General features: G+C 41.4%; 1 protein-coding gene across 2 annotated transcripts in view; it reads left to right on the top strand.

The window, feature by feature from the left end:
* The window catches only part of MAD1L1 (mitotic arrest deficient 1 like 1), a 1,159,769-nt gene that overhangs the window by 893,590 nt on the left and 239,707 nt on the right, over window positions 1–26,472 (top strand). For both annotated transcript variants that reach the window (XM_077449134.1, XM_077449135.1), the window contains one exon: window positions 18,349–18,539. In XM_077449134.1, coding sequence (XP_077305260.1) covers window positions 18,349–18,539 — 191 coding nt within the window. The remainder of the gene's footprint in view (window positions 1–18,348; window positions 18,540–26,472) is intronic.

Genomic DNA, 26,472 nt, shown 5'->3' with positions numbered 1-26,472 from the left:
TGTCTATATTGAGATATGGTTTGCCTGGTGTGATACTGGTGAATTGCCTCTTCATGTGTCAGGATGGTGCTCCTGTAGCCAGGCAAAAATAATGATTTCTAGTTTTGCAGCAAGTGGTCTTTGCCATCTTTTAGTAGCTTTAAGCAAAACTCCTGTGTTTTCTGAAAATGTTTATTGAAGTGTTATTTTGTTATACTGTATAATTACAGTAATGCATTTGGGGGTCAGTGCCTGAATCAACAGGTTTAGACAGCCTTTAAAAGGACCTTACAAGAGTATGTAGCTGAAAGCAGTGCTGCAGCTTTTCTCTTTTATCCAAACTTCTATAGGAGAGTTTTGAATAGAACATTGCTTTCTCTCCTTGGGCAAAGAGACCCTGGATTCCTCTGGTCACATAACTTCAGAGTTCAATTTTATGTCAACGATCTCTTTGCTGTGGTGTTCAGTGATGTCAGCTCTCAGGCCTGAAGATAAGGCAGTTAAGGCAAGGTAATACATTGCTTAACCACTTCAGCCCTGGACCAATAAACACCCTAAGGACCAGAGGTCTTTTTACAATTTCGCACTGCGCTGCTTTAACTGGTAATTGCGCGGTCATGCAATATTGCACCCAAACGAAATTTGCGTCCTTTTCTTCCCACAAATAGAGCTTTCTTTTGATGTTATTTGATTGCCTCTGCGATTTTTATTTTTTGAGATATAAATGGAAAAAGACCGAAAATTTTGAGAAAAAAATGATATTTTCTACTTTTTGTTATAAGAAAAATCGAATAAACTCAATTTTAGTCATACATTTAGGGCAAAATTTATTCAGCCACATGTCTTTAGTAAAAAAAAATGTCAATAAGCGTATATTTATTGGTTTGCGCAAAAGTTATAGCGTCTACAAACTAGAGTACATTTTCTGGAATTTACACAGCTTTTAATTTACGACTGCCTTGAGGTGCTAAAATGGCAGGGCAGTACAAACCCCCCCCCCCCCCCAAATGACCCCATTTTGGAAATCACACATGCCATAGTTATATGTGGAATTGCACCCCAAAATATATTCTGCTGCTTCTCCTGAGTACGGGGATACCACATATGTGGGACTTTTTCGGAGTCTAGCCGCGTACGACACCCCGAAAACCAATCACTGCCTTCAGGATTTGTAAGGGTGCAAATTTTTGATTTCACTCCTCACTACCTATCACAGTTTCGAAGGCCATAAAATGCCAAAATAACACAACCCCCCCCCCCCCCCCCCCAAATGACCCCATTTTGGAAAGTAGACACACCAAGCATTTTACTGAGAGGCATGTTGAGTCCATGAAATATTTTATATTTTGCCACAAGTTGCAGGAATTTTAATTTTTTATTTTTTTTGCACAAAGTTGTCACTAAATGATATATTGCTCACACATGCTATGGGCATAAGTCAAAATACACCCCAAAATAAATTCTGCTGCTTCTCCCGAGTACGGGGATACCGCATGTGGGGGACTTTTTGGGAGCCTAGCCACGTACGGGACCCCGAAAACCAAGCACTGCCTTCCGGATTTAAATATAAAATGCTACCAAAAAAAACTTAGCGAACGCAGGGATCAGGCCTGACTCTGTGATCGCTGTAGTTATGTGTTTAGTGTTTTGTAAGTGACAGTGATCAATCGATACTGCAATTGGGTGGGCTGGGCGGAGGGGCAAAACGCAGGTGCCAGCAGGTATCTGGGCTGATCCCGCTAACAATGCGTTTTTTTGGAACCCTAAACTGCTGGGGACGCTAGTATAGATCTGATCAGATCAGATATTGATCTGTTCAGATTCTATACCACTACGGGAGGTTTATGCTTTGCGTGTGTGTGTTAGCGGTACTGGCACTAACCTAGCGCTGCCTGGGGCGACGCAGACCCTGACCCTAAAACCTAATTGATATCACCCGCCGGGTGATCAGGGGGTTAAACCTTTATTGGGTAATAAATGGTGGGTGCCCTGATGCTATAAAAAGCAAACTAACCAGAGTCACCCGTAACACTTATACGGTGATCACTGGTGAAAGGGTTAACTAGGGGCAATCAGGGGGTTCAAATTTTTATTAGGTAGTATATGGGGGTCCCTGGCGCGATATAAAAACCTGACGGGGAACCTAAATAACTAACTGGCTAACCAGCGTCACCAGTGACACTTATACTGTGATCGCTGGTGAAAGGGTTAACTAGGGGCAATCAGGGGGTTAAAACCATTATTGGGTAGTATATGGGGGTACCTAGCGCTATAAAAACCTGGCGGTGAACCTAAAAAAAATCTAGCTACCTAGCGGCACTAGTGACACTAATGCAGCGATCAGAAAAATGATTGCTTAGTGACACTGGCAAAAGGGGGTGAAAGGGTTAACTAGGGGCAATCAGGGGGTTAAAACCATTATTGGGTAGTATATCGGGGTACCTAGCGCTATAAAAACCTGGCGGTGAACCTAAAAAAAATCTAGCTACCTAGCGGCACTAGTGACACTAATGCAGCAATCAGAAAAACGATCGCTTAGTGACACTGGCAAAAGGGGGTGAAAGGGTTAACTAGGGGCAATCAGGGGGTTAAAACCATTATTGGGTAGTATATCGGAGTACCTAGCGCTATAAAAACCTGGCGGTGAACCTAAAAAAATAACTAGCTACCTAGCGACACTAGCGACACTAATGCAGCGATCAGAAAAATGATTGCTTAGTGACACTGGCAAAAGGGGGTGAAAGGGTTAACTCTAGGGGCATTCAGGGGGTTAAACCTTTATTGGGGGGTGATAGGGGGCTACCCTGGACCTAACACTAACTGCCCTGACAGTTTGACAGTTTTTACTTTTACAACTGACACTGAATGCAGTGATCAGTAAATAAATGATCACTGCAATCAGTGACACTGTGACTGGGGGGGGGGGGCGGTGGGCGATCGGGGGGGGTTTGTGTGCCTGTGTGTACCTACATGTCAGTGTAGTGTTGGTGCACACTTACTTTCTGTCTTCTCCTCGTAGTCCGGTCAAAAAGACCGCCCCGAGGAGAATGACATTACTTCCTCCTTCCTGTGTATACAATACACAGTGGGAGGAAGCTTCTCATTGGCCAGGAGCGATCGAGAGGGGATGGCCAGAAACCAACGGCCATCCCCTCATCACGGATCGCTCCTGCAGCGAACCGGACCGCCGTATCCAGCGGGAGGGGGTCCGATCGGACACCCCACCCGCTGGAAGGCAGGCACGTACATGTACGTGCTTGTGCCTGCCTGTGCCATTGTAATGACGTACATTGGCAATACGGCGGTCCTTAAGTGGTTAAAAAGAGAATATGCTGCCTGATACATGGGGACTTTCTAATTGAAGCCACGAGTTCCACGTAGCATTTACATCTGGTCCTGGTTGTGTTCTGCAATTATTATTTTATTTTTTTGGTATATTAACCACTTTCAGACCGGACCATTTTGCTGGCTTAAGACCAGACCACTTTTTGCGATTCGGCACTGCGTCGCTTTAACTGACAATTGCGCGGTCATGCGACATGGCTCCCAAACAACGTCCTTTTTTTTTTTACCACAAATAGAGCTTTCTTTTGGTGGTATTTGATCACCCCTGCTGTTTTTATTTTTTGCGCTATAAGCAAAAATAAAGCGCCAATTAAAAAAAAAAAACGCATTATTTTTTACTTTTTGTTATAATAAATATCCCCCAAAAATATCTCTGTTTAGGCCAATACGTATTCTTCTACATATTTTTGGTTAAAAAAAACGCAATAAGCGATTATTGATTGGTCTGCGCAAAATTTATAGCGTCTACAAAATAGGGGATAGTTTTATGGCATTTTTATTAATATTTTTTTTTTTTTTACTAGTAATGGCGGTGATCAGTGATTTATATTGTGACTGCGACATTATGGCAGACACATCGGACATTTTTGACACATTTTTGGGACCATTGTCATTTATACAGCAATCACTGCTATACAAATGCAGTGATTCCTGTGTAAATGACACTGGCAGTGAAGGGGTTAACCAGTGGGTGGCAGTGTAGGGGTTAAGTGTTCCTAGGGGTGTGTTACTAACTGTGGGGGGCTGGGCTTTGTTTTAGTGAACACTGATCTCTGCTCCAATCACATGGAGCAGAGATCAGCGTCACTTGTTGCTAGACAGAACGGAGAGATGCTGTTTACAACGGCATCTCCTCGTTCAACCGCCCCGTGAGACAATTGTGGGTATGCCCGTGGCGATCGAGTCCGCGGGACCTGCGACCGGACTCACGGGGGTCCCGACTGGCATGCGAGCGCGTAATGGCAGGGCGGCATTAAAAACTGTACGTACCTGTACGCCAATATGCCTGTACATCGGCGTGCGCCGGTCGGGAAGTGGTTAATGAAAGACTGCAGTATCAGTGCACACACATTCTTCTTACAGGATGTGCTTATTTCCTGATATTACATTTGAAATTTTTGACATGGCTTCCTAATTCAGAAGTTTGAAAAGCATTTCTGCATATGCGAACAGTATGCATTTTACCAATATTCAGTATTAATTTTGAAAAATATGAAATAAGAAATCAGGGGTTTAGCCTAGAAAGGAAAAAAAATAGGGGTTATGATATAGGATAATCTCATCTTTAGTGCATCCACAGAGATCACTGAATGTTAAAGCGGTTCTAAACCCAAAATTTTATTATATTGCATCTTACCTATCGTTCGATGTGGTGGCTGCATCAGTTTCCTTTTCTTTGGCTTTTTCCCTCTGTTTTCACCTCCTGAACATCAATATAACACAGCTCCTGTATTAGTGAGACAACTCTGGAGGAATGAGCATAGGAGGCAAAGCAGACAGCAGCATTGTCAGTCTGGGGGGGGGGGGGGGGGGGGGGGAGGTAGAGTTAACTGTCTTAGCAGGTTTAGATGCACTAACAAATTGAAGCCAAACTCTGAAGATAATCTGTTACAGCAAACATTTTTGACAATGACAAAGCATTAAAGTATGAGTGCAAGTTGGGTGTAACAGTCTATTTTAAAATGTACTAATAGTCACCTTTTTTATGTAAACTGGAATGCTGATGCAAGATCTCCGGAGTAGGACCAAAACCTGGGACTTTTCATAATGCAAAACGCCAACGTCCCCATCTCCTGCTCCTTTTTTTTTTTAATCCAACTGTACATACCTTATTTCAAGATTCTTCTGACGGGTTCTGTGATATTGAGGGTTCTTCCTGTTCTCATAAAGCAGTGGGTGTTCCTCACTCCTGCACTGAATGACACTCGCATAACAAGGTATGAGTAATTTTCAGTGCAATAGTACTCTAAGCCCAGGCTATGTGATGATGTCCTCCTGGGGCTGGTCAATGACAGCCTGGGCTCAGGGGAAGTGGGTTCAGTTCAGAAGACTAGCTGCAGCCAGTGGAGTAGAAAAAAGTACTGCTAGGAACTTCTCTGGATTGCAAGTGAGTATTGTAGCAAAAGTTGCATGTTACACTTACATGCAAAAAAAGTTTGCCTTTACAACCACTTTAATTATGCTGGGTTGCATATTTTCATCGAAATCTGTAGTATAGTATAACTATGACCAAGCTATGAACCTTAAAATATTTAGTGTTTATCAAGTTCTTAACACAGAGAAATTTAGCTATAAAACACGCCCTCAGGGATCTCTATCTGCAGGCACTGTGGAGCTATTTATCCTCAAAGTTCACAGTAGAGGTCATTTCAATACAGCAACTCAGCTTTTTGCATTCACTATTTAGTCGAGGCTTTGTAGCCTTAAGCCTCGTACACACGGTTTGATTGTTGGACAACCGAGCATCTGATTTTTGTCAAAAGGGCGTGTGCAGGATTTTGTCTAGCATACTAACCATACTCAAATTGTCATTTGACAAACACGAACGTAGTGATGTACTATGAAAGTATAAAGAGGAAATCCATTTCTCAAGCGCCGCCCTTTTGAACCCCTTCTTCTTATTTCATGTCAGTAGAAGTTTGAGTGTTGATTCACGATTTTCAGATCGTACAAAAATGCCTGTTAAAATACGTTTGGCATAACTACATGCAAAGCAGGGTCATTCTTATCCCATTAAAGAAGATGAGAATTTTGACATTTCATCAATTGCCGCGTCACAAATGTTAATTTTAGATTACAAACTGTAGTTTACAAGACCAAACTCTGCCCAGTCGTTCCTTGTTTCCGAGCATGCGTGTTTATACTTTCAACTGACCATCCCAAAATCAGACGTTGTGTTCATATCAGACAAAAATTGTATAACCTGCACATCCAGCTTTTGTAAGATGTAAAAGTCAAATCGTTTGTCCAATGCGCCGTACTAACGATCCGAAAATCTGCTGACAAGCTCGTCTTCAGACTTTTCCCTTCTCATTTTCTTACTGTGTGCACAAGGCCTTAGAGTCTGTAAACATAGACCTGGTACACAGGAAGAGGGGAGTGCTGAGACCAGACTTGAATGACTTTGCTTTTGAATTTTGAAGACAATTTACTTCACAGTGCCTGTAAGAGCAGATGTCAATGAGAATTTGTTGTAAAGCTCATTTACTGCTTGTTAAGAATATGGAAATATCTGAATGCACATAGTTTGACTGTCATTTTAATTTATGGTACACATTTACCTAAATTTTTATTAAATCAAATACAGTAGACCATTTAATACTTTTGTGTAGTGTAGCTTTTTATGTTATCCTTATTTACAGTATATTGAAAGATGAAGGCATTTTATCATGTCTTTTATTTTTACTTGTTCCTACAGCCTAATCCTATAATTCAGTTGCAAGTTTGAGCTGCTTACTGGCAAGTTTTGCGCACCTGGCCTGCATTGTCCTGGCAGTGTGTTTTCAGCCAGCTCTCTTCCTGCAAATTCCACTTCTAGCTACCATTGTGGGTTGATGCTTAAATGCAAAAAAAGAACTTTGGATAAATAAGAAACTAAGTGCCTTTAAAATTTCTCATAATGTAGGAAAAATATAGATAATAACATACAAAAATATTTCACCCCTCTCCAAATGCAAGACATACTATGTATTTTTATTCCTGAGTAGTTTTGTTTTACCCATTTGATGTACTGGGCTGAAAGTAATAAGTTCTGACAAAATAAGGTCCTTGCAATCATTTGCCCATTGTGTGGTTCCTCATCTCTGAGTTCTACACTTTTAAAGGCTTTCTGCTAGCAGCAGAAAATCCAGCTTCCTACACCTGTGTATTTAAAGAGCTTAAATGAGAGCCCTTTCCCCTTTCACAAAAGCTAATAAATACCTCTCAAATGTCAATGATTTCCTGGCCATTGTATAGTAGGATTGATTCTGAAGACTTGTGCTGGAGGTTAAGTGACACATGAATCCCACTCTCTCTCTAATGAACATTTAATTTCCATGTCTGTGAAGCATTCTTAATTATACTTGAATATATCAGATTGCATTTGGAAATGACTTGGGCTGTAGCTAATGAAGATGAAGACAACAAAAAACAGGGACAGAATAGTTAAGCGTATCTCAGTCTTGTTGGTTAGAAATTGTAATTATCATACGGTAAGTTTGTTAGTAACATACATTATGTAGAGGTTTCAATGAGCATTGTACCTTTTTAATGCCATCCAGGCTTGACATTTTTATCTGGAGTAAATGTTGGAATATAGGATGTTACTTTCACAGGCTCCCTTTCCTCTCATGTGACAATAGTGAAACTTAATTGGCTGCGCAGGCACCGAGCAATGTACCGTCAAGGTGGAAGGAGAGTCGTGACCTAGAGCTTACACAGGGCATCTTTCTTTGTCTTCCAGTGGAAGAACGAACTATGGGGGAGTGAAAGGAAGGTGATTATGTTAACGTTTTAGGTTGATGCCTGAACTGCAAGGAATTCAATACTACATTGCTGGAAAAGACGAAACATATACCTAAAGTGCACCTGTAAAATTAGACATTTTGAAGCTGAATTGCTAAATTGTTCTTGAAGGTGCGAGCTTTTTAGACTGTCTGCATGCTTGCTCTAACTCTGACTTTACAGCCAGTGAAGCTGAGGCCAAAACCTCCTTGCAGTTTTTTTTAGTAAACCTGTCACAGACCATTATATCAAACAAGAGAAAATGGGTTATAAGCCAGAAAAAATCTTTCGACAATGCAGCTCCACATGTGGCAATACAAGTTTGATGGCCCTCCAGTGTGCAGCGCTTTTCCTATTATGGTTTTGCCTCACCATTAGGAGAGAGGATTGTGGCAGTTCAATAATACAAAGTATCCTGTTTTTATTCAGAAAAAAACAGATAATGTAGACCTTTAGGTGATGTTTACTGAATCCTTGTCTTGTGGGTAATGAACAGCTGAGTAAATGCTTAACTGCTTCAAAGACTATTTTAGTAAAGGTTCATTGTAATTATTCTGTATCCACATAACCAGATCCAAACAACTAAAGCTAAATTATGGTTGGTAAATGTGAAGTTTTCTATGGCCTGGTAAACTTTAAAGCAAACCCGTACCTTACCCAGCAGCACATGCTTACTTAACCCTTAGGTCCCCCACCAATCTGTTCAGCTGCCAGGAATTAAGAAAATAACTACTACTTATGTGTATGCAAGAGGAGTATGTTATTGCAGTGGTGCATGGTGTTTGGTCCAGCATTATCACTAAGGACAATAATAGTCTTGTGTCAGACTGTGACTTATAGTTTACACAAGGTGTCTTCCGTTGCTCCCAAGCAGCTTAATGAGCTGATAGGAGAATAAAGAAATCTTGAGTATACAGTATGATGCTGGAAAGGGTAGATTAGATAAACATGTTGCTTTGTCCTGCATGGAATATTTAATTAAAGCTACTGCATAATTATTTTATTTATATGTGTTTCTTTACTATTTAATAGTCTATCCAAAACCAATATTCTAGTATTGGATAGACTGTGCTTTACCGAGTCACCCAGCTGACATCTCACTGTTTGAATACATTTCTGTTTAATTTTTGGGAATGTAGGAAACCCAGTGCTGATCCAGTAGCTTTCATGTCTCTTACAATTATGCAGAGTAGGATTTCTTTAACCACTTGCTTACTGTGCACTTAAACCCCCTCCAATTGTGCGGTCATACAACACTGTACCCAATTTTTTCCCCTCAAATAGAGCTTTCTTTTGTTGGTATTTGATCACCTGTGCAATTTTTTTTTTTTAAATATAAAAAGACCGCATTTTTTTTATTTTGTTTTAACATTTTATAATGGGTAATTTTTGTCTGTCATTGATGTACTGTACGCTGATGAGGCGGCACTGATGGGTGGCAGTGATGGGCACTGATTAGTTACACTGATAGGCAGCACTTCTGGGTGGCACTGATTGACACCACTGGTGGGCATCGATAGGTGGCACTGGTGGGCATCAATAGGTGGCACTGGTGGGCACCGATAGGTGGCACTGGTGGGGATTGATAAGTGGCACTTGTGGACACTGTTACTCTATAAATGAGGCATAATTGCCTCTTCCTTTTCGGGACCGATGTCCCTTTAAGATAAGCAGGTGAAGGGCTTTTTTTCTCCTGTCAGCGTGAGGAGAAAAAAAAGCTATCGCCGAGCTTTTGTTTACAACATGTGATCAGCTGTCATTGGCTGACAGCTGATCACATGGTAAGTGGCCAGGGCCGGCCCCTTACTCGGATCGGTGATCACCTGGGTTTCAGTGACTCGGTGATCACAGCGCGCTCCGTGTGCGCCCCATAGGGCACGCACAGGGAACATGCACAGGGGAGGCCCTCATATGATGGCCTCCCGGGAATTCACATCGGCGCTGTGGCCGCCATTCGGCCATAGCGCGGCTTTCAGGTGGTTAAATGCATACTTAGTTTCTTATGCTCTGGAAGATGCATTTTTATTTTTAATTGTTTAGGTATAACCATATACATAAAAGTCTGAGAACAACTCCCCCCCACCCCATTAGTTCTCCACTTCACCTCTGGTCTTTACCATTGTGTTGAATTCCTTAGGAAAAAAAATAGTGGAAACTGAAGCCCCATGAATACGCAGTAAGTTTACCTAATTTGCAAAGAAATTATATTGTGGGCTTCATTTCCCATTTAACTAAGGGAGTGCAATGCAATGAAGGAGACCCATTTCATACCCACATCTATCTGTTGATAATCTTTAATGTTCTGTTTGCTCTTTTTTGCCAGCTTATAATGGTATACATGATTAAAGAGGAAGTAAAGGCTAAAAAATGTTTTTTTTTTTAAACACACCCTGCAAGGCAAAGGCATAATGAGCTAGTATGCATAGCTTACCTGAGAACGAAGCAGTCCTCCGTCTTCATGTCTTCATGTCCTCCGCTGCCATGGATCCCAGAGTGACTTCCGGGTCTCGCTGCTCCGGCGCTGTGATTCGCTGGAGCAGCGATGACATCACTCCCGCGCATGTGCACGGGAGCCGACACTCACGGCATATCGCCGCGATCTGTGGCCTGCCCTGTGCGCTGCTGTCTACGGCGCAAACGCCGTAGACAGCGGTGGCTGTCTTTGGGTAAAGATCTCCTAAACCGTATAGGTTTAGGAGATATTTCTTGGACCTACAGGTAAGCCTTAATCTAGGCTTACCTGTAGGTCAAAGTTGGTTGTAAGGGTTTACAACCACTTTAAGCTGTAGTTGAAAAATTCTCAACCCAATCACTAGCTGCTGGGTGAAGAAACAAAGAGACGTTTGGTAATCTTTTTAACTGAGAGCTTTTTTATTTATACGCAAGTGTTCCTTACATCTTTATAGACCAGTAATTTATCCGTCATAAAATTGGTAATGTCACTGATGGTTTTTACAGCAGCCTTTAAATTGAGCTGCTAAGCTGAGTCAGAAGTCATTTGTGTCTGCATTTCCTGTTCATATTGCATATCTATATAGTGTTGTTCTACTGGCACCCTGTGATATTTTGTACTGTTTTAGCTTGCACACTCTTACTATGTGATACACTTACTAAGCTGTCTTTTCAGAGGCTTTTTTAACCTTAAATTGTATACACTGTTCTCAACCCTCCTAGTATTGCAAAATCCCAATTTCCCTTTCTCTTTTCCCCATGTGGCTTCATTCAATCTATTTCAGGAATAGATACCTTTCTACACGTAGGCTTAGGGACATAGCATTATTGCAGAAATTTCTCTTTGTGACTGTAAATAAAAGTTAACACTGCAATTGTATGAACAAATTCACAGGACGCAATCACTATGTTTAAAATGTCCGTTCTGACAAAATGTATTATTACATGTTATTTTATACATAGATAAGAAAGGGGTGGTGGGAGATGTTATTAAAAGCAAACAAATAGAAATATGTTATTAAAAGCTAGCGACTAGAACAGTTGCAAAAGTGAAACCTTGAAAGGGGAGCGAGAGAGAGAGCGTCTAGCAAAGGTTGTGTCTGTGTGTTAAGTGAAGGCTACAAAGCACATTTCAACAGTGCAGAAAAAGACAAAATCTCTTGTGCTTAAATGAACATTACAGCGAAAGTCCATGTCCTTTCCCGCCTTTTGTTTATTTGACACCATTCTGTCTTGTTTCAGCCAATTGTTGGTAGTTCCTGCTACATTGGTGCAGAGAGACTGCATCCTGTTCAGCTCTCTCCTAGTTTTCTCAGAATAAAAGGTTCCTTAGGGCTGGTGGACCATCTGTTGGTACAATGGGTAGTCACACAGAGGCATAGCCTGATGAGGAAGTAAATAACAAATATGAGAAACAGGAACATCACAATGTATGCACCTAATTTCTGTAACCATGTTGCTTTGCCATATAAAAAGTCACCAAAACCTTCTGTTCCATCCATCTTTAGAAATATCTCTGGCCTTATTCTGTAGTTCTCCTATCCTTGCAAGATGCCCTTTAATAATGTCCTTATATATATCCAAAATGTATATACAACCTTAAAAACTAACAAATAGAAATATGTTATTAAAAACTAGTGAATAGAACAATTGAAAAAGTAAAACGTTGAGAGGGGAGGGGGAGTAAAGATAGAGAGAGCTTCTAGGAGAGGCTGTGTCTGTGTGTGTTAAGTGAAGGTTACAGAGCATATTTCAACATTGCAGAACAAGATGGAATCTATTGTGCTTAAATGAACAATACAGTGAAAGTCCATGTCAATTATATGAGTCAGAAGTCAGCATTGTAAATGCCCTTCTCCAGGAATGCATGGGCCTCGGCCCCCCTCATCACTGGCATTTTTATATTCTCCTGGTCTTCTTCAAGGGTCTTTAGCCACTACTTTGTGAGTAGTGTGTGGCCTCAGAAAAATTTGTGGGAACCCTTGAACTGATGCCACTGTTTTCCAAGCCACACTCTAGCTTACGTTTGGAAGGTTTGGAGCACCTGTTGGGTTTTTACTGCTATGTGGGGCCCTATTAGAGGGATTTACCCTCATTATTACAGTAACAATCTCCAACAAAAACAAAAATGCTTTTATTCATTTTTATTTTTTATGGCTATCTTTCTTCCCTGTTGCAGATTTTCCCTCACTTTTTGTCTAGTGATACCATTGCTACCGGACCATTAAAGGATGTAGTCATACCTTTGTGTTTTTCCTCCTGATAGGTTTTCCATGTAACCAATGGAAAAGTATAAAAAAAATGTTGCTGCGTTGCACTTTTTCAGTGAATTTCAATATGCATCATAACAGCTATCTACAAATGCTGATGCCTAACCAAGAGGTGCTCATATGCTAATATGCTGCCTCTTGATGGGTGGGCCCTGATGCAGAAGCCGCATATTTGCATACCTAAATGTAAACAAACATGTGCCGAGAGCGTGTCCACCCTGTGCGCTTACCTGCGCCTAACAGGAAGCTCCCGATTGCTGCTTACAATTGGGAGCTTTCCGATCATGTGACCCCCTGTGACAGCCAATCACAGTGGTACATGATTATAAACCCCTGCCTCCCAGCATCAGAAACCCCTTAAAAAGTCAGGAGGCGTCAGCGTTAAGGTGTTAAAATGCTTCTTAATTCATGTGTTTGTATTTTATTTCAAAACTTATGCCGCGCACACACGTAGTGGACTTTCCGAAGGAGCTACTTGCTACTGATGCTACTTGCCCACACACGGCACTTTTCAGTGGACTAATACTGCGTACTAAGTCCGCCGGACTATCCGCCATACTTTTGAAATGAACGGACTCGCCCACACAAGCAGAAGAAAGTCCGCTCATTTTGAGGGCGTCTCCAGGTAGGCGGGGCCAGCGAGGAGGCGTCGCTGGCCCCGTCACCTGATATGAACTTAAAGGGGAATCCCTACGCCGAAAAATTGGTGTGGGGGTCTCCCCCAGGTCCATATCAGACCCTTATCCGAGCAAGCTACCCGGCCGGCCAGGAAAGGGGGTGGGGACGAGCGAGCGCCCCCCCCTCCTGAGCCGTAACAGGCCGCGTGCCCTCAACATGGGGGGGTGCCTTGGGGAAGAGGGGGGCCACGTGCCCCCCCCCCACCCCAAAGCACCTTGTCCCCATGTTTCTTAGTCCGCCGGATTTTTGAGTAAAAAAAGTCCGCCGGAGCCCACACACGGGGGGGATTGTCCGGCGGACTCAAGTCCGCCGGACTTTTCCACCGGATTGTTTGATCGTGTGTACGAGGCATTAAAGAAAAATACTGTGCATTGGTGTAGCTCCACAAGCCTCAGAAGCATAAAAATTCAAAAGGGGTTCTATTCTTTCCCCATTCTATTTAAAAATAAAAATACAATTTAGGCTGGACATGCACTTTAAATTCAATGAAGTGAATAAATCCATTGGCACAAGTCTTAAATCGATATGCAAATACTGTTATTGCCTATATTTATATTGTGCTAATATTGTATGCCGTGTACATACAATTATTCTCCACAGTCCCTTCCCCAGAGGAGCTGACAGTTTAATACACCTACCACAATCGTAGAAGAACATACTAGGGAGGGTTTGGGTTAAACCAGTATAACCCACTTGTGGTTTCTTGGATTGTAAGAGGAGGCCTTCTCATACATTCAGAGGAACATAATATATACATAAGTGTCTATCCTAGAAAAAAAGACCCCCACAGCTAGATAGGGGGAAGCAGTTATTCCGCCGTGTAGGCATTAAATTGTATAAATAAAGTATTTTTATGAGTAATGTTTTCCCTTTAACCAGTTGCCGACCGCCGCACGCCGATGTACGTCGGTACAATGGCACGGGCAGGCATAAGGACATACATGTACGTCCCTTGCCTCCCGCGGGTCGGGGGCCCGATCGGGCCCCCGCCCGGTGCCTGCGGCGGTCGGTATTCGTTCGGGAGCGATCCCGGACGAGGGGACGGCCATTCATTCATGGCCACCCCCTCGCGATCGCTCCCGACGAATAGAAATCCCCGGTGACATCACTTCCTCTCCTGTAATGTAAACACAGGAGAGGAAGTGATGTATTCTCTCCTCCGTGTCGGTATTTTTCGTTCCGACACGGAGGAGAGCGGATCAGTAAGTTGCACCAACACTCACACACACAGTAGAACATGCCAGGCACACTCACACCCCCCCTTTACCCCCCGATCACCCCCCCAATTACCCCTGCCCCCCAGTCACAGTGACACCAATGTCATTTTTTTTTTTTTTTTTGCATTGGTGTCATTTGTGACTGTAATAACTGTTAGGGCAGTTAGAGTTAGCCCCCTTTAGTTCTAATGTACCCCCCTAACCCCCCCAATAAAGGTTTAACCCCGTGATCACCCCCCGTCGCCAGTGTCACTAAGGCTGGGTTCACATTGCAGCGGTTTATGAGAACGAATGTGATTCGCACCGCACTGCAGTGCAAATCACATCCGATCTCTGTGCGATTCGAGTTCAGCCATTCGCCGCACCCGCCGCACCCGCCACACCCGCCGCACCCGCCGCAAATTCGCACGGGACCCTTTTTTTGGCCCGCAGCAGAATCGGATCGCATGGGTGTTCACACCATGCGATCCGAGTTTGCAGATCGCACTGCGATATGCGAACTGATCTGGGGGTGTCAGTAACATTTCACTGACACTCCCAGCAGTTCCCATAGGGCAGTGTGAACTGCCGCCGGGAGGCATGCGATGCGGGAACCCGCCGCGGATTCGCGGCGTTTCCGCATCGCTCCAGTGTGAACCCAGCCTAATAAGCGATCATTTTTCTGATCGCCGTATTAGTGTCACAGGTGACGCTAGTTAGGCAGGTAGGTATTTAGGTTCGCCGCAGCTTTTTATAGCGCCAGGGACCCCCATATACTACCGCATAAAGCCCCCTGATTGCCCCCTAGTTAACCCTTTCACCAGTGATCACCATATAACTGTTACAGGTGACGCTGGTTGGTTAGTTCTTTTTTTATAGTTTCAGGGCACCCGCCATTTATTACCTAATAAAGGTTTAACCCCCTGATCACCCGGCGGGTGTCATTTGTGACTAATAACTGTTAGGGCAGTTAGGGTTAGCCCCCTTTAGTTCTAAGGTACCCCCCTAACCCCCCCAATAAAGGTTTAACCCCGTGATCACCCCCCGTCGCCAGTGTCACTAAGGCTGGGTTCACATTGCAGCGGTTTATGAGAACGGATGTGATTCGCACCGCACTGCAGTGCAAATCACATCCGATCTCTGTGCGATTCGAGTTCAGCCATTCGCCGCACCCGCCGCACCCGCCGCAAATTCGCACGGGACCCTTTTTTTGGCCCGCAGCAGAATCGGATCGCATGGGTGTTCACACCATGCGATCCGAGTTTGCAGATCGCACTGCGATATGCGAACTGATCTGGGGGTGTCAGTAACATTTCACTGACACTCCCAGCAGTTCGCATAGGGCAGTGTGAACTGCCGCCGGGAGGCATGCGATGCGGGAACCCGCCGCGCATTCGTGGCGTTCCCGCATCGCTCCAGTGTGAACCCAGCCTAATAAGCGATCGTTTTTCTGATCGCTGTATTAGTGTCACAGGTGACGCTAGTTAGGCAGGTAGGTATTTAGGTTCGCTGCAGCTTTTTATAGCGCCAGGGACCCCCATATACTACCGCATAAAGCCCCCTAATTGCCCCCTAGTTAACCCTTTCACCAGTGATCACCATATAACTGTTACAGGTGACGCTGGTTGGTTAGTTATTTTTTTTATAGTTTCAGGGCACCCGCCATTTATTACCTAGTCTCACTAGTGTACCCCTAAATTTAGGGGTGTCTACTTTCCAAAATGGGGTCATTTGGGGGGGGTTTGTGCCATCTTGGCATTTTATGGCCTTCAAAACTGTAACGCCCTTAGAAAGCCTGAAGGCGGTGCTTGGTTTTCGGGGCCCCGTACGCGGCTAGGCTCCCAAAAAGTCCCACATATGTGGTATCCCCGTACTCAGGAGAAGCAGCAGAATTTATTTTGGGGTGTCATTTCACATATGCCCATGGCATGCGTGAGCAATATATCATTTAGTGACAACTTTGTGAAAAAAAAAAAAAAAAAAAAAAAGTTTGTAATTTTCCCGCAACTTGTGGCAAAATATAAAATATTCCATGGACTCAACATGCCTCTCAGCAAATAGCTTGGGGTGTCTACTTTCTAAAATGGGGTCATTTGTGGGGGTTTTGTGCCATCTTGGCATTTTATGGCCTTCAAAACTGTAATAGGTAGTGAGGAGTGAAATCAAAAAATTACGCCCTTAGAAAGCCTGAAGGCGGTGCTTGGTTTTCGGGGCCCCGTACGCGGCTAGGCTCCCAAAAAGTCCCACATATGTGGTATCCCCGTACTCAGGAGAAGCAGCAGAATTTATTTTGGGGTGTCATTTCACATATGCCCATGGCATGCGTGAGCAATATATCATTTAGTGACAACTTTGTGAAAAAAAAAAAAAAAAAAAAAAAGTTTGTAATTTTCCCGCAACTTGTGGCAAAATATAAAATATTCCATGAACTCAACATGCCTCTCAGCAAATAGCTTGGGGTGTCTACTTTCTAAAATGGGGTCATTTGTGGGGGTTTTGTGCCATCTTGGCATTTTATGGCCTTCAAAACTGTAATAGGTAGTGAGAAGTGAACTCAAAAATTTACGCCCTTAGAAAGCCTGAAGGCGGTGCTTGGTTTTCGGGGCCCCGTACGCGGCTAGGCTCCCAAAAAGTCCCACATATGTGGTATCCCCGTACTCAGGAGAAGCAGCAGAATTTATTTTGGGGTGTCATTTCACATACGCCCATAGCATGTGTGAGCAATATATCATTTAGTGACAACTTTGTGTAAAAAAAAAAAAAAATTTTTTTTTTTGTCATTATTCAATCGCTTGAGGCAAAAAAATAAAATATTCAATGGGCTCAACATGCCTCTTATCAATTTCCTTAGGGGGTCTACTTTCCAAAATGGGGTCATTTGGGGGGGTTTTGTACTGCCCTGCCATTTTAGCACCTCAAGAAATGAGATAGGCAGTCGTAAACTAAAAGCTGCGTAAATTCCAGAAAACGTACCTTAGTTTGTAGATGTGACAACTTTTGCGCAAACCAATAAATATACAATTATTGACTTTTTTTTTACCAAAGACATGTGGCTGAATACATTTTGGCCTAAATGTATGACTAAAATTGAGTTTATTGGATTTTTCTAATAACAAAAAGTAGAAAATATCATTTTTTTTCAAAATTTGCGGTCTTTTTACGTTTATATCGCAAAAAATAAAAATCGCAGAGGCAATCAAATACCATCAAAAGAAAGCTCTATTTGTGGGAAGAAAAGGACGCAAATTTTGTTTGGGTACAACATTGCATGACCGCGCAATTACCAGTTAAAGCAGCGCAGTGCCAAAGTGTAAAAAGACCTCTGGTCATTTACCAGCAAAATGGTCCGGTCTGAAAGTGGTTAAGCTTCCCATAATTTTGCTACTGCTTTTCAGCTTGCATATTGTTACCCAAGGGTTTATGCTATGAACGTTATTTGCAAATTGTCAAAAAAAAATAATCAAGCAGAGATTTACTAGCATGTCTTGGTGATACTATCTAAATATGAAATGCTGTATTTTCCTTATTTTAGTGATCATGCATCCTGAGCTGATGATAGCACCTAATAATGAAAAATGGCTTTATGAAAACAAATATCATTAACACAGTCAGGCTTTCTTAGTGTCTCTATACATATGCTTGCACCTGTTGTGAGTCTATAGGAGGCTGTGCAAAAGATAAATGGTTTTTCTGTTGAATCTTGAAATAAATGTTTTAAAGGTAACGTGTGTGTAGTCATTGATAGGTGAATTAAAGGTGATGTAAAGATTGAATTGCAATCCAGTATAATTCAATATTAAGTTTGTTTCATGAAAACTACAAATGGCAAAGTTTGAGAGATGCATATAAATGTCGTCCAGATTAAAAAAAAATGTACATCTTTCTCTTACTCAGTATTGTCTTCTTTCTGCTTAATTCTGATTGGGGTTTTCTCTATTGCACAGAATTGAAGAAACAAGTAGAAAGTGCTGAGCTAAAAAACCAAAGACTCCGTGAAGTCTTCCAGAAAAAAATCCATGAATTCCGGACTGTATGCTACATGCTGACCGGATACCGTATCGATATAACTACTGAGAACCAGTACCGTCTGACCTCCATGTATGCTGAGCATAAAGATGACAACCTGCTTTTTAAGGTATGACTTATCCAACTTTTTTTATTGGTTATCTGCAGCTAAGACAATGTTCTGGTTTTCTTTTGTCATGCAGTGACTTCTAATATGTGATATGTCTTGCTTTTTTCAGTTATTTCCTTTAGAATAATCTTTTAGGTGAGATTTTTTTTTTTTTTTTTTTTTTATTAAAATCTTTTTGTAATATAGCCTATGTAAAGTGTATGTAAACCCAGTAAACTAAAATTCTGTATATTGCAGTTCACCAGACCTTATCTCTGTAGTGACATAATTGTTTTTTTTCTGGGGACTCTCTACTGTATATATCATTTGCTGTATCTTCAGCTTTATCCTAAAGCTTTTCATACACTAGTAGAATTTTAATAGAAAAAATTGAATTTAAGGAATGTTTGTTTGATTTTGTATTCATTAGTAGAATCAAACTGATGTTTGTTTTTGACCATGGTGACAAGGAAATTCAAAGGAGCAGCAATGAGAAGTATGTTTATGTATTTTTTTGTTTGGGAAGGTCCATTCATTACAAAATGGTATGCTAAAGGCAAACAAAAATGTTTAGCCTTTTCAAATAACATTTGTCAAGTCATCAAATGTACTGAGAATTTTTGTACAAATATTGGTAGAGTTGTTGAAAATCTATTGGTGTATGGCCACCTTAATTTCTTTATTGTATCTATAGAAGTAGCCATGGTTGTCATAAAGGCTGGACTTCAAACATGTTTTCTTTGTTCACCTCCAATACATAATTCATTACTTTTGGGTTCACAGAAAGTTATGACTTATCACAGGTAAAGCAGGGGCACCCCAAAGGTAGAATGGCTCAAAAAGCAGTGCCTTATGTATTCCTGATTACCAGGAATTGGCATTATACATTTTACTGACAGCAGTATGCTACTTTTTTAAGCAAGCAATTCATCTCTCTTACACTAGGGCCCTTTTTTTTTTTAGCTGCAAATAAAGTGAAACATATTAAACTTATGATTACTGCTAGTGGCTATAGCCGGCAGGAATTTCATGTAAGATTTTGTAGCCAAGTCGATAGATCCACTTGGGTACAATCAGCCTGCCCATACATGGAGAAAATGTATTTATTCTTTTATATTTTTTATGTCGCACAATATTTACACAGTGGTTTTTCAAAAACAGTTTTTTTGGGAAAATATACGTTGATGAATTCTAATGCACAAAAAGCACAATGTAATATCCTATTATTTGGTAAAATATAAAAGACTATGTTATACTGGGTAATTAAATACCCAACATGTCACAATTCAAAATTGGGCACACCCGTGGAATGGCATCAAAGTATGGTACTTAAAAATCTCCATAGGCAATGCTTTAAAAGCCTTTACAGGTTACCAGTTTAGAGTTACATAGGAGATCTGGCGCTAGATATATTGCACTCACTTTTGACAGTGATTGTGATACCTCACATGTGTGATGGGATTCCCGTATACAAATGCACATGGAACCGCTGTATGCATTCACATTTGTGCAAGAGAACAAGGGTGCCTTTGTTTTTATTTAAATTTTATGATTTATTATATTTAAATTTATTTTTTACACTGTCTCCATTTGTTTATTATTATTTATTCTATTTAAATGTTTTTTTCTTTTACTTTTTTTTCTTTTTTTTTATCAACATAATTGCTATCACAAGGGATGAACAACCTTCCTTGTGATAGCTGGGGCAGTGACAGGTACTTTTTACTGAGCGATCTGGGGTCTATTAGACCCCAAGTCTCTCCTCTGTCATCAAAAGCATTTGATCAAACAGAGAAGGAGGTGGGAGGGGGGACATTATTCCGCCACATATAAAAATGATCTAGCATACTTAGTGGCCTCTGGACTGCCGCATCTTCCATCCCCGGTGTTAGAAGAATTGTAAGCTCCAATTACATTAGAGGAGTTACAAACAGTAGTAGGTTCAGCCAAGACCAGTAAAGCTTTGGGCCCAGATGGTTTTACAGTTCAATATAATAAACTTCTATCCCCTGCTCTGGGCCCCTACTTGGTCAAAATGCTTACTACATTAGGGGATTCGGCATCCTTCCACGCAGAGTCCTTGAAAGCCCTTATCTCGGTCATCTCAAAAGATGGCAAAGACCCTATGCAGTGTGGTAGTTACAGGCCAATCTCTCTGCCAAATGCTTATTTGTAGTTCTTTACCAAGATACTGGCCTTCAATTACATCTACCCTCTTTGATACATTTAGATTATATGGGGTTCATTCCGACGCAGAAAGCAAGAGACAACAATATTAAAGTCCTCAATCTGGTCCATATTGTCTGCCCATACCGTACTCCATGTCTTTTTTTTTTTTAGCACATACGCGGGAAAGGCATTTGACCGTGTCAACTGGTCATTAATGTTCACTGTACTGAGACACATTGGCTTAGAGGACAACATGCTATGCTGGATTTCGAGTGTCTACACCTTGCCAACAGCACAAGTTAAGGTGAATGTGGTCCTGCCGGCCTCCTTTTCAGTCACGAATGGGACTGTCAGGGGTGTTCACTGTCACCCCTTCTCTTTGCTCCTACATTAGAGCCATTCTTATGTATGGTTCCTTTAAATCTGGACATACAAAGTTTGTGTCGGGAGGACCCAACATGCCGACAATATGCTTTTTTCTTTGAACAATCGGTTAATCTCCTTTCCTAATTTGTTGAGAGAATTTGAATTATATGGTTCTTTTTTTAAGATTAACTTCTCCAAATCTGAGGCTATGGGGGTGGAAGTTCCTTTCTCCCTGCTTCGGTCCTTGAAGCTTAGTTCCAAATTTAAGTTGACTGACCGTGCCCTGATATACATTGAGGCCTTTATCCCTGTTGATCTCTCTCGCACATTTGACCTTAAATTCCCCCCTCTTTTATGCAATGTGTGTGCTCTTCTGGAAGCGGAGACCTCGGGACTGCACTCCTGGTTTGGCAGGTGCAATATTATAAAAATAAGCATCTTGCCCAAGTTTCTATACCTTTTTCAGGCCCTACCTATAGCCATTCCTATGAGATATTTTAAGCAGTCCCATGCCTTTTTCACTGGATTTATTTTGGCTCATAAGCTACCAAGGATTCAAAGATCCTTACTCACCCTCCCAAAACAATCCGGGGGCCTGGCAGTACCAGATCTTTATAAATTCTATCAGGCATTCCACCTAGGACATCTACTTGACTGGTGCCATCATGGTTATATTAAACTCTGGCCAACTATAGAGCAAGACCAGAGTCGGGTGTTGCTGCCTAGAGCCCCTTGGTGTTTTGAAGATTTCCCTTCCTCTTAAAAAAAGCGCCCCCTTATTGCGACTATGTCCCACCTGTGTTTTCAGCATATCTCTACAGATAAGTAGTCCACTTTGGAATCTCCGCTGTTCCCCATACTGGGTAACCCACTTTTCACTCCAGGTCTTGGAGAAGGAGCCTTAGGCTCGCTGATCGAGTCAGGGCGATACCAAGCATCACACTTTGCAACATCGGGAGCTTGGCCCTTCTTACAGGCTCTTATGGTCCATAATAGCTACTTTCACCTAGATTTTTGGCGAGCATTGCAATTACACCATTTTTTACAGGCTGTTTCTGCCCTCGGCAACTTCGGCCACAACCTGACTACACTTGAAGAGTACTACTCTGGGGGGGGGGATCCATTACCTTTATGCCCTTTCAGCAATGTACACTCTATTGATCATGCAACCTGACAACTTTGTTATCCTACGTAGCAAAATGGAAATCAGACCTGGGTAGAACATTCTCAAATTCGCAACGTTTCAATAAAACCTGATTTGTTCTGAAATCCTCACTCTGCACTATAGTGCAGGAAACCAATTTCAACATCCTTACTCGGTAGTACCTCACCCCTTCTTCTTCATAAGTACTTCCCGGGCACCTCCCCTCTTCTAGTCTTGTCCTAAGTTGGGGAGTTTCTGGAAAGAGGTCTGTAAGATTATCCAAAAGACTACAAGATCCCAGAGGATCCTGCATTTTTTTATGTTGCACGCTTCCTCAATCCCCACCAGGGTCTATAAAAAATCGATTCTCTGCCACCTTCTGAATGCAGCTAAGTTTTGTATTCCCCTCACCTGGAAACAGATGAGGCCTCCAACAATTGGACTGGGGTTGAGGAGTTGAACCAGATGGAGGACATGGCTTTACACGCACACCTGAACATTATGGAACATGTTTATCTATTCTGAGGGAGGGAAGGCTCTTATTGAGGTGACTCCTACTGGTTGATGATGCCATTACATCTCACAGCAGATTGTCTGACTCCGATTACCTTTTTGCCCCATTTCCTCCCTCCTTCCCCCCTTCTTTTTTTTTTTCTCCCCTACTTCTGTTTTCTATTCTCTCTCTCTCTCTCTCTCTCTCTCTTTCTACTATTTTGAAAAAAAACTAGGCAGTTTTCTACTATATATTGCACTCACTAGGAAGTAACCCTATTTGGGGATTACCTTAATATTACATTCCAATAAGCCAGCTTGCTACCTCTGTGAGATATTCCCTCCTGCTCCCTTTATCAGCTCTGTTTTTTTATTGGGGCTGTTATGTATTGTGATTTACTGCTGTTGGATCTTTGATACACTTCCTATTGTGTATATGTATGTCTATTTGGAAGCTGCCTTTCTTTCTTAAATAAAAATGTGACAAAAAATGATCCAGCAGCTGTATAATCACTCGGATCAGGTCTACCTTTTAGAGCATCACCAGCTCTAAAAAGATACCAGATTTATGACTGCAGCTGTAGCCACTGTAGCCATGACTGGTAGAACCACTGAAACCTGAGGACTTACAGATACTGTATGTCCATTTGGAATAAATGGTTAAAAATGCTAAATATATTCCAGGTGCATCAAAACGGCGTTAAATATCTTAAACTGGCCGTTTACTAGTAGATTTTCAAACAAACATTGTATGAATAATATTTATACAAAAATTCTCATTATTAGATGATTTGACAAATCTTCCTCAAAAGTACTTAGAAAATGTTTGCTTAACCACTTGACCTCTTGAAGATTTACACCCCTTCATGACCAGGCTATTTTTTGCGATACAGCACTGCGTTATTTTTACTCACAATTGTGCAGTCATGCAACGCTGTACCCAAATAAAATGTAAGTGTTTTTTTCACACAAATGGAGCTTTCTTTTGGTGGCATTTGATCACCTCTGTGTTTTTTATTTTCACTATATACAAAAAATGCTGACATTGTTTTAAAAAATATATATTTTTTACTTTCTGCTATAAAACATACCCAATAAAAAAATGTAAATCTAATTTATTGATCAGTTTAGGCCAATATATATTCTTCTACATATGTATTGTAAAAAAAAAAAAAAAAATGCCAATAAGCATATATTTATTGGTTTGTGCAAAAGTTATAGCGTCTACAAACTATGAGATATATACTGGAATTTTTATTTATTTATACTAGTAATGGCGATGATCAGCTACTTATAGTGGAACTATGATATTGCAGCGGACATTCTGACACTTTGTGGGAACCAGTGATACTAATACAGTGACACTGGTTGGGAAGGGTTAAACATCTAGGGTGATCAAAGTGTTAAATGTTAAATGCCAGTTTTTTACTGTACAATGTGTGCTGCTTTTACTGAGGGAAGTAAATGATTTTATTCCTTACGTTGCAGGGACACAAAACCCATCCCTTCTGCCCTGTCAGAATAGAGATCTTCCTTGTTTAAATAGGCAGATCTCAATTTTTTGGCATTGTCTGACGATCGGTGGGTGCCAGCGAACATCCAGTGCCCGGCACCCGCCAATCGGCTTCTGCTGTGAGTAGTCACAGCAGAAGCAGACTAACGGCTGTGCAGGCGCCCCCTAGGCTGCAGTGCAGAATCACGTATATATACTAGATTCTACACAGGAGGGATGCCGTATAGTAGTAAATATGCTGGCTGTCCTTAAGCGCTTACAATTATATTTTTTGAGTGAATTAATTTTTCTACACAAAAATAATATTCACCATTAGACATTCATTCATTTGAGGAAAAAATCTTCATCCTGCTTCCTTGAATTTTCTCGTCACTGCAGTTAAAAATGAATATCGATTTGACCTCATTAATGATTACAAAATTGACCAAGCATTAGAAATTTTTTAAACACAGTTCTACTAGTATATTGATAGCTTTACAGTTTGTTTTTCTATTATGAACTAGCCACTAACTGAGTAAAAAGACCTGTCCCCAGTCAACATGCTGCAGAATTGGATCCTTTCTCTCCGTGTGGAAGCAGTGGTTTCATTGCAGAGATCCAACATATGCAGAGTCAAAACTTTAAGCATTTGGTTAACTGTTTTTTACAAGTCTGTAAAGACTTTCTTTCCCTTTGCTCGATTTTACAGTCCACCAGACGGGCAAATTCTACTTGAAACATTCTATTGGAATATAAACCTCTTCCAGTATTTCACTAGATTTTATTAAAAGCACCAGTGTCCTTTAGTTCCCTTTGAAATCGTCTGCTTTCAGGTATTTCTTGCTTAATCATACAGTAAATGTAAAGTATAAGCCAAGGAACATCAAGCACGATCTCTGTTGTAAGCTAGTGCACACCACAATTCCAGGCTCCAGCGATTTGCTATGGGGTCAGTCTGAGAGAGATGCCGAATCTTCCTTGTGTTGATTTCAAGGAATTTCCATCCATCACGCTCAGGCACACACAACATATATTTTTTTCAACACGCCGTTTACTCCTAAAAAATTGTCACCTTGACTATAGAATCAGAACCCTAGCTAGTGTCTGAAGGGTCATAATAAACTAAATAAGAAGTCTGAAGTAAATATGGTGGTTAACACTAGCTGGGCTACAGCGATATGTGTTTTAGTCACATTGGTTACATATGATTCAGCCTAGCAGTGTGCACAGTGTGAAGACACGGCTCTTGGCGAGCAAATGGGAAATGAAAGCTGACTGCAGACAAGCACTTTGTCACTTGCAAACAGTGTGTTCTTTGACCTACTGGTGTGTAGCGCAGGAGATGTGCGATGTTTGGCGCACCTTAAAACCATGAATTCTTAAAAACATACAAGTGTAAAGCTTTCCTCTCTGCAGGCTTCTGTAATCCGGAGGGTGAGACTGACTACAAAATGATGTTCAAACTGCCTCCACTTCAATACCTCCTGTTCATAGTATAATGTTCCATGGAAGCTGTGCTTGTTTCCTCATACCGCACATGCAGGCTGTAAGATTCATAGACTTTTTTCGCTGTTTACCTAAAAAAAAAAAAAAAATAGGGAAATTCATGTTTTAAGTCAGTTATTTCAAGGACTGAAAATAAGCTCCTAGACCAAAAATCACTCATTACTGTATTACTACACAATATTGTTGTGCTATTGTTTGGAGGTTAGTTTCATGGGATTAATATTACAGTCATGTAATGCAGACAAATGAATAAACATCATAAGATTTTAGTTAAAGTTGAGCTGGTAAAATCACCCGTACCTTTTCTAAAATGCAAAATTAATTGGAAAACAATACGGTCTCTATGTGGTAAGGTTACCAGATTTACACATGAAATCCGGGGATGTTACTGACCACGCCCTCTTTTAGATTACACCCACAAAATTGTGCCTTCATTTTTAACATGGCCGGAAACAATTGGTCACAGACTTTTGGAGCAAGATGCAGACACTTAAAGTGGATGTAAACTGATTCATGAAATTTGAGCTGGGCACATATATCTGCAGTGTTTTCTTATGTCTCTTCAACGCACTAGGTCCCATGGCTTTCTCTTGCTCCATTCTTCTGTTATCAGCACAACTTCGGACAAATTCTCCGACAAATGAGATAAAAGCAGGCTGAATTTGCGATGGGGAGGGAGATATAAATAGATTAGCAGGCAGTTTTCTGTGTCACAGAACACCTCTGAGAGTCTCTGCCTATGTGGAGAGGGGGTGTGTGCCTTTCCTCCAATCAACTGTCTTGAC

This window comes from Lithobates pipiens, unplaced genomic scaffold, assembly GCF_037356315.1.
Source record: "Lithobates pipiens isolate NorthernLeopardFrog02 unplaced genomic scaffold, aLitPip1_a1.2 Scaffold_22, whole genome shotgun sequence".
Classification (NCBI taxonomy): domain Eukaryota; kingdom Metazoa; phylum Chordata; class Amphibia; order Anura; family Ranidae; genus Lithobates; species Lithobates pipiens.
Note: the sequence above shows the minus strand (reverse complement) of the source record. Positions and strands in the feature narration are given on the sequence as shown.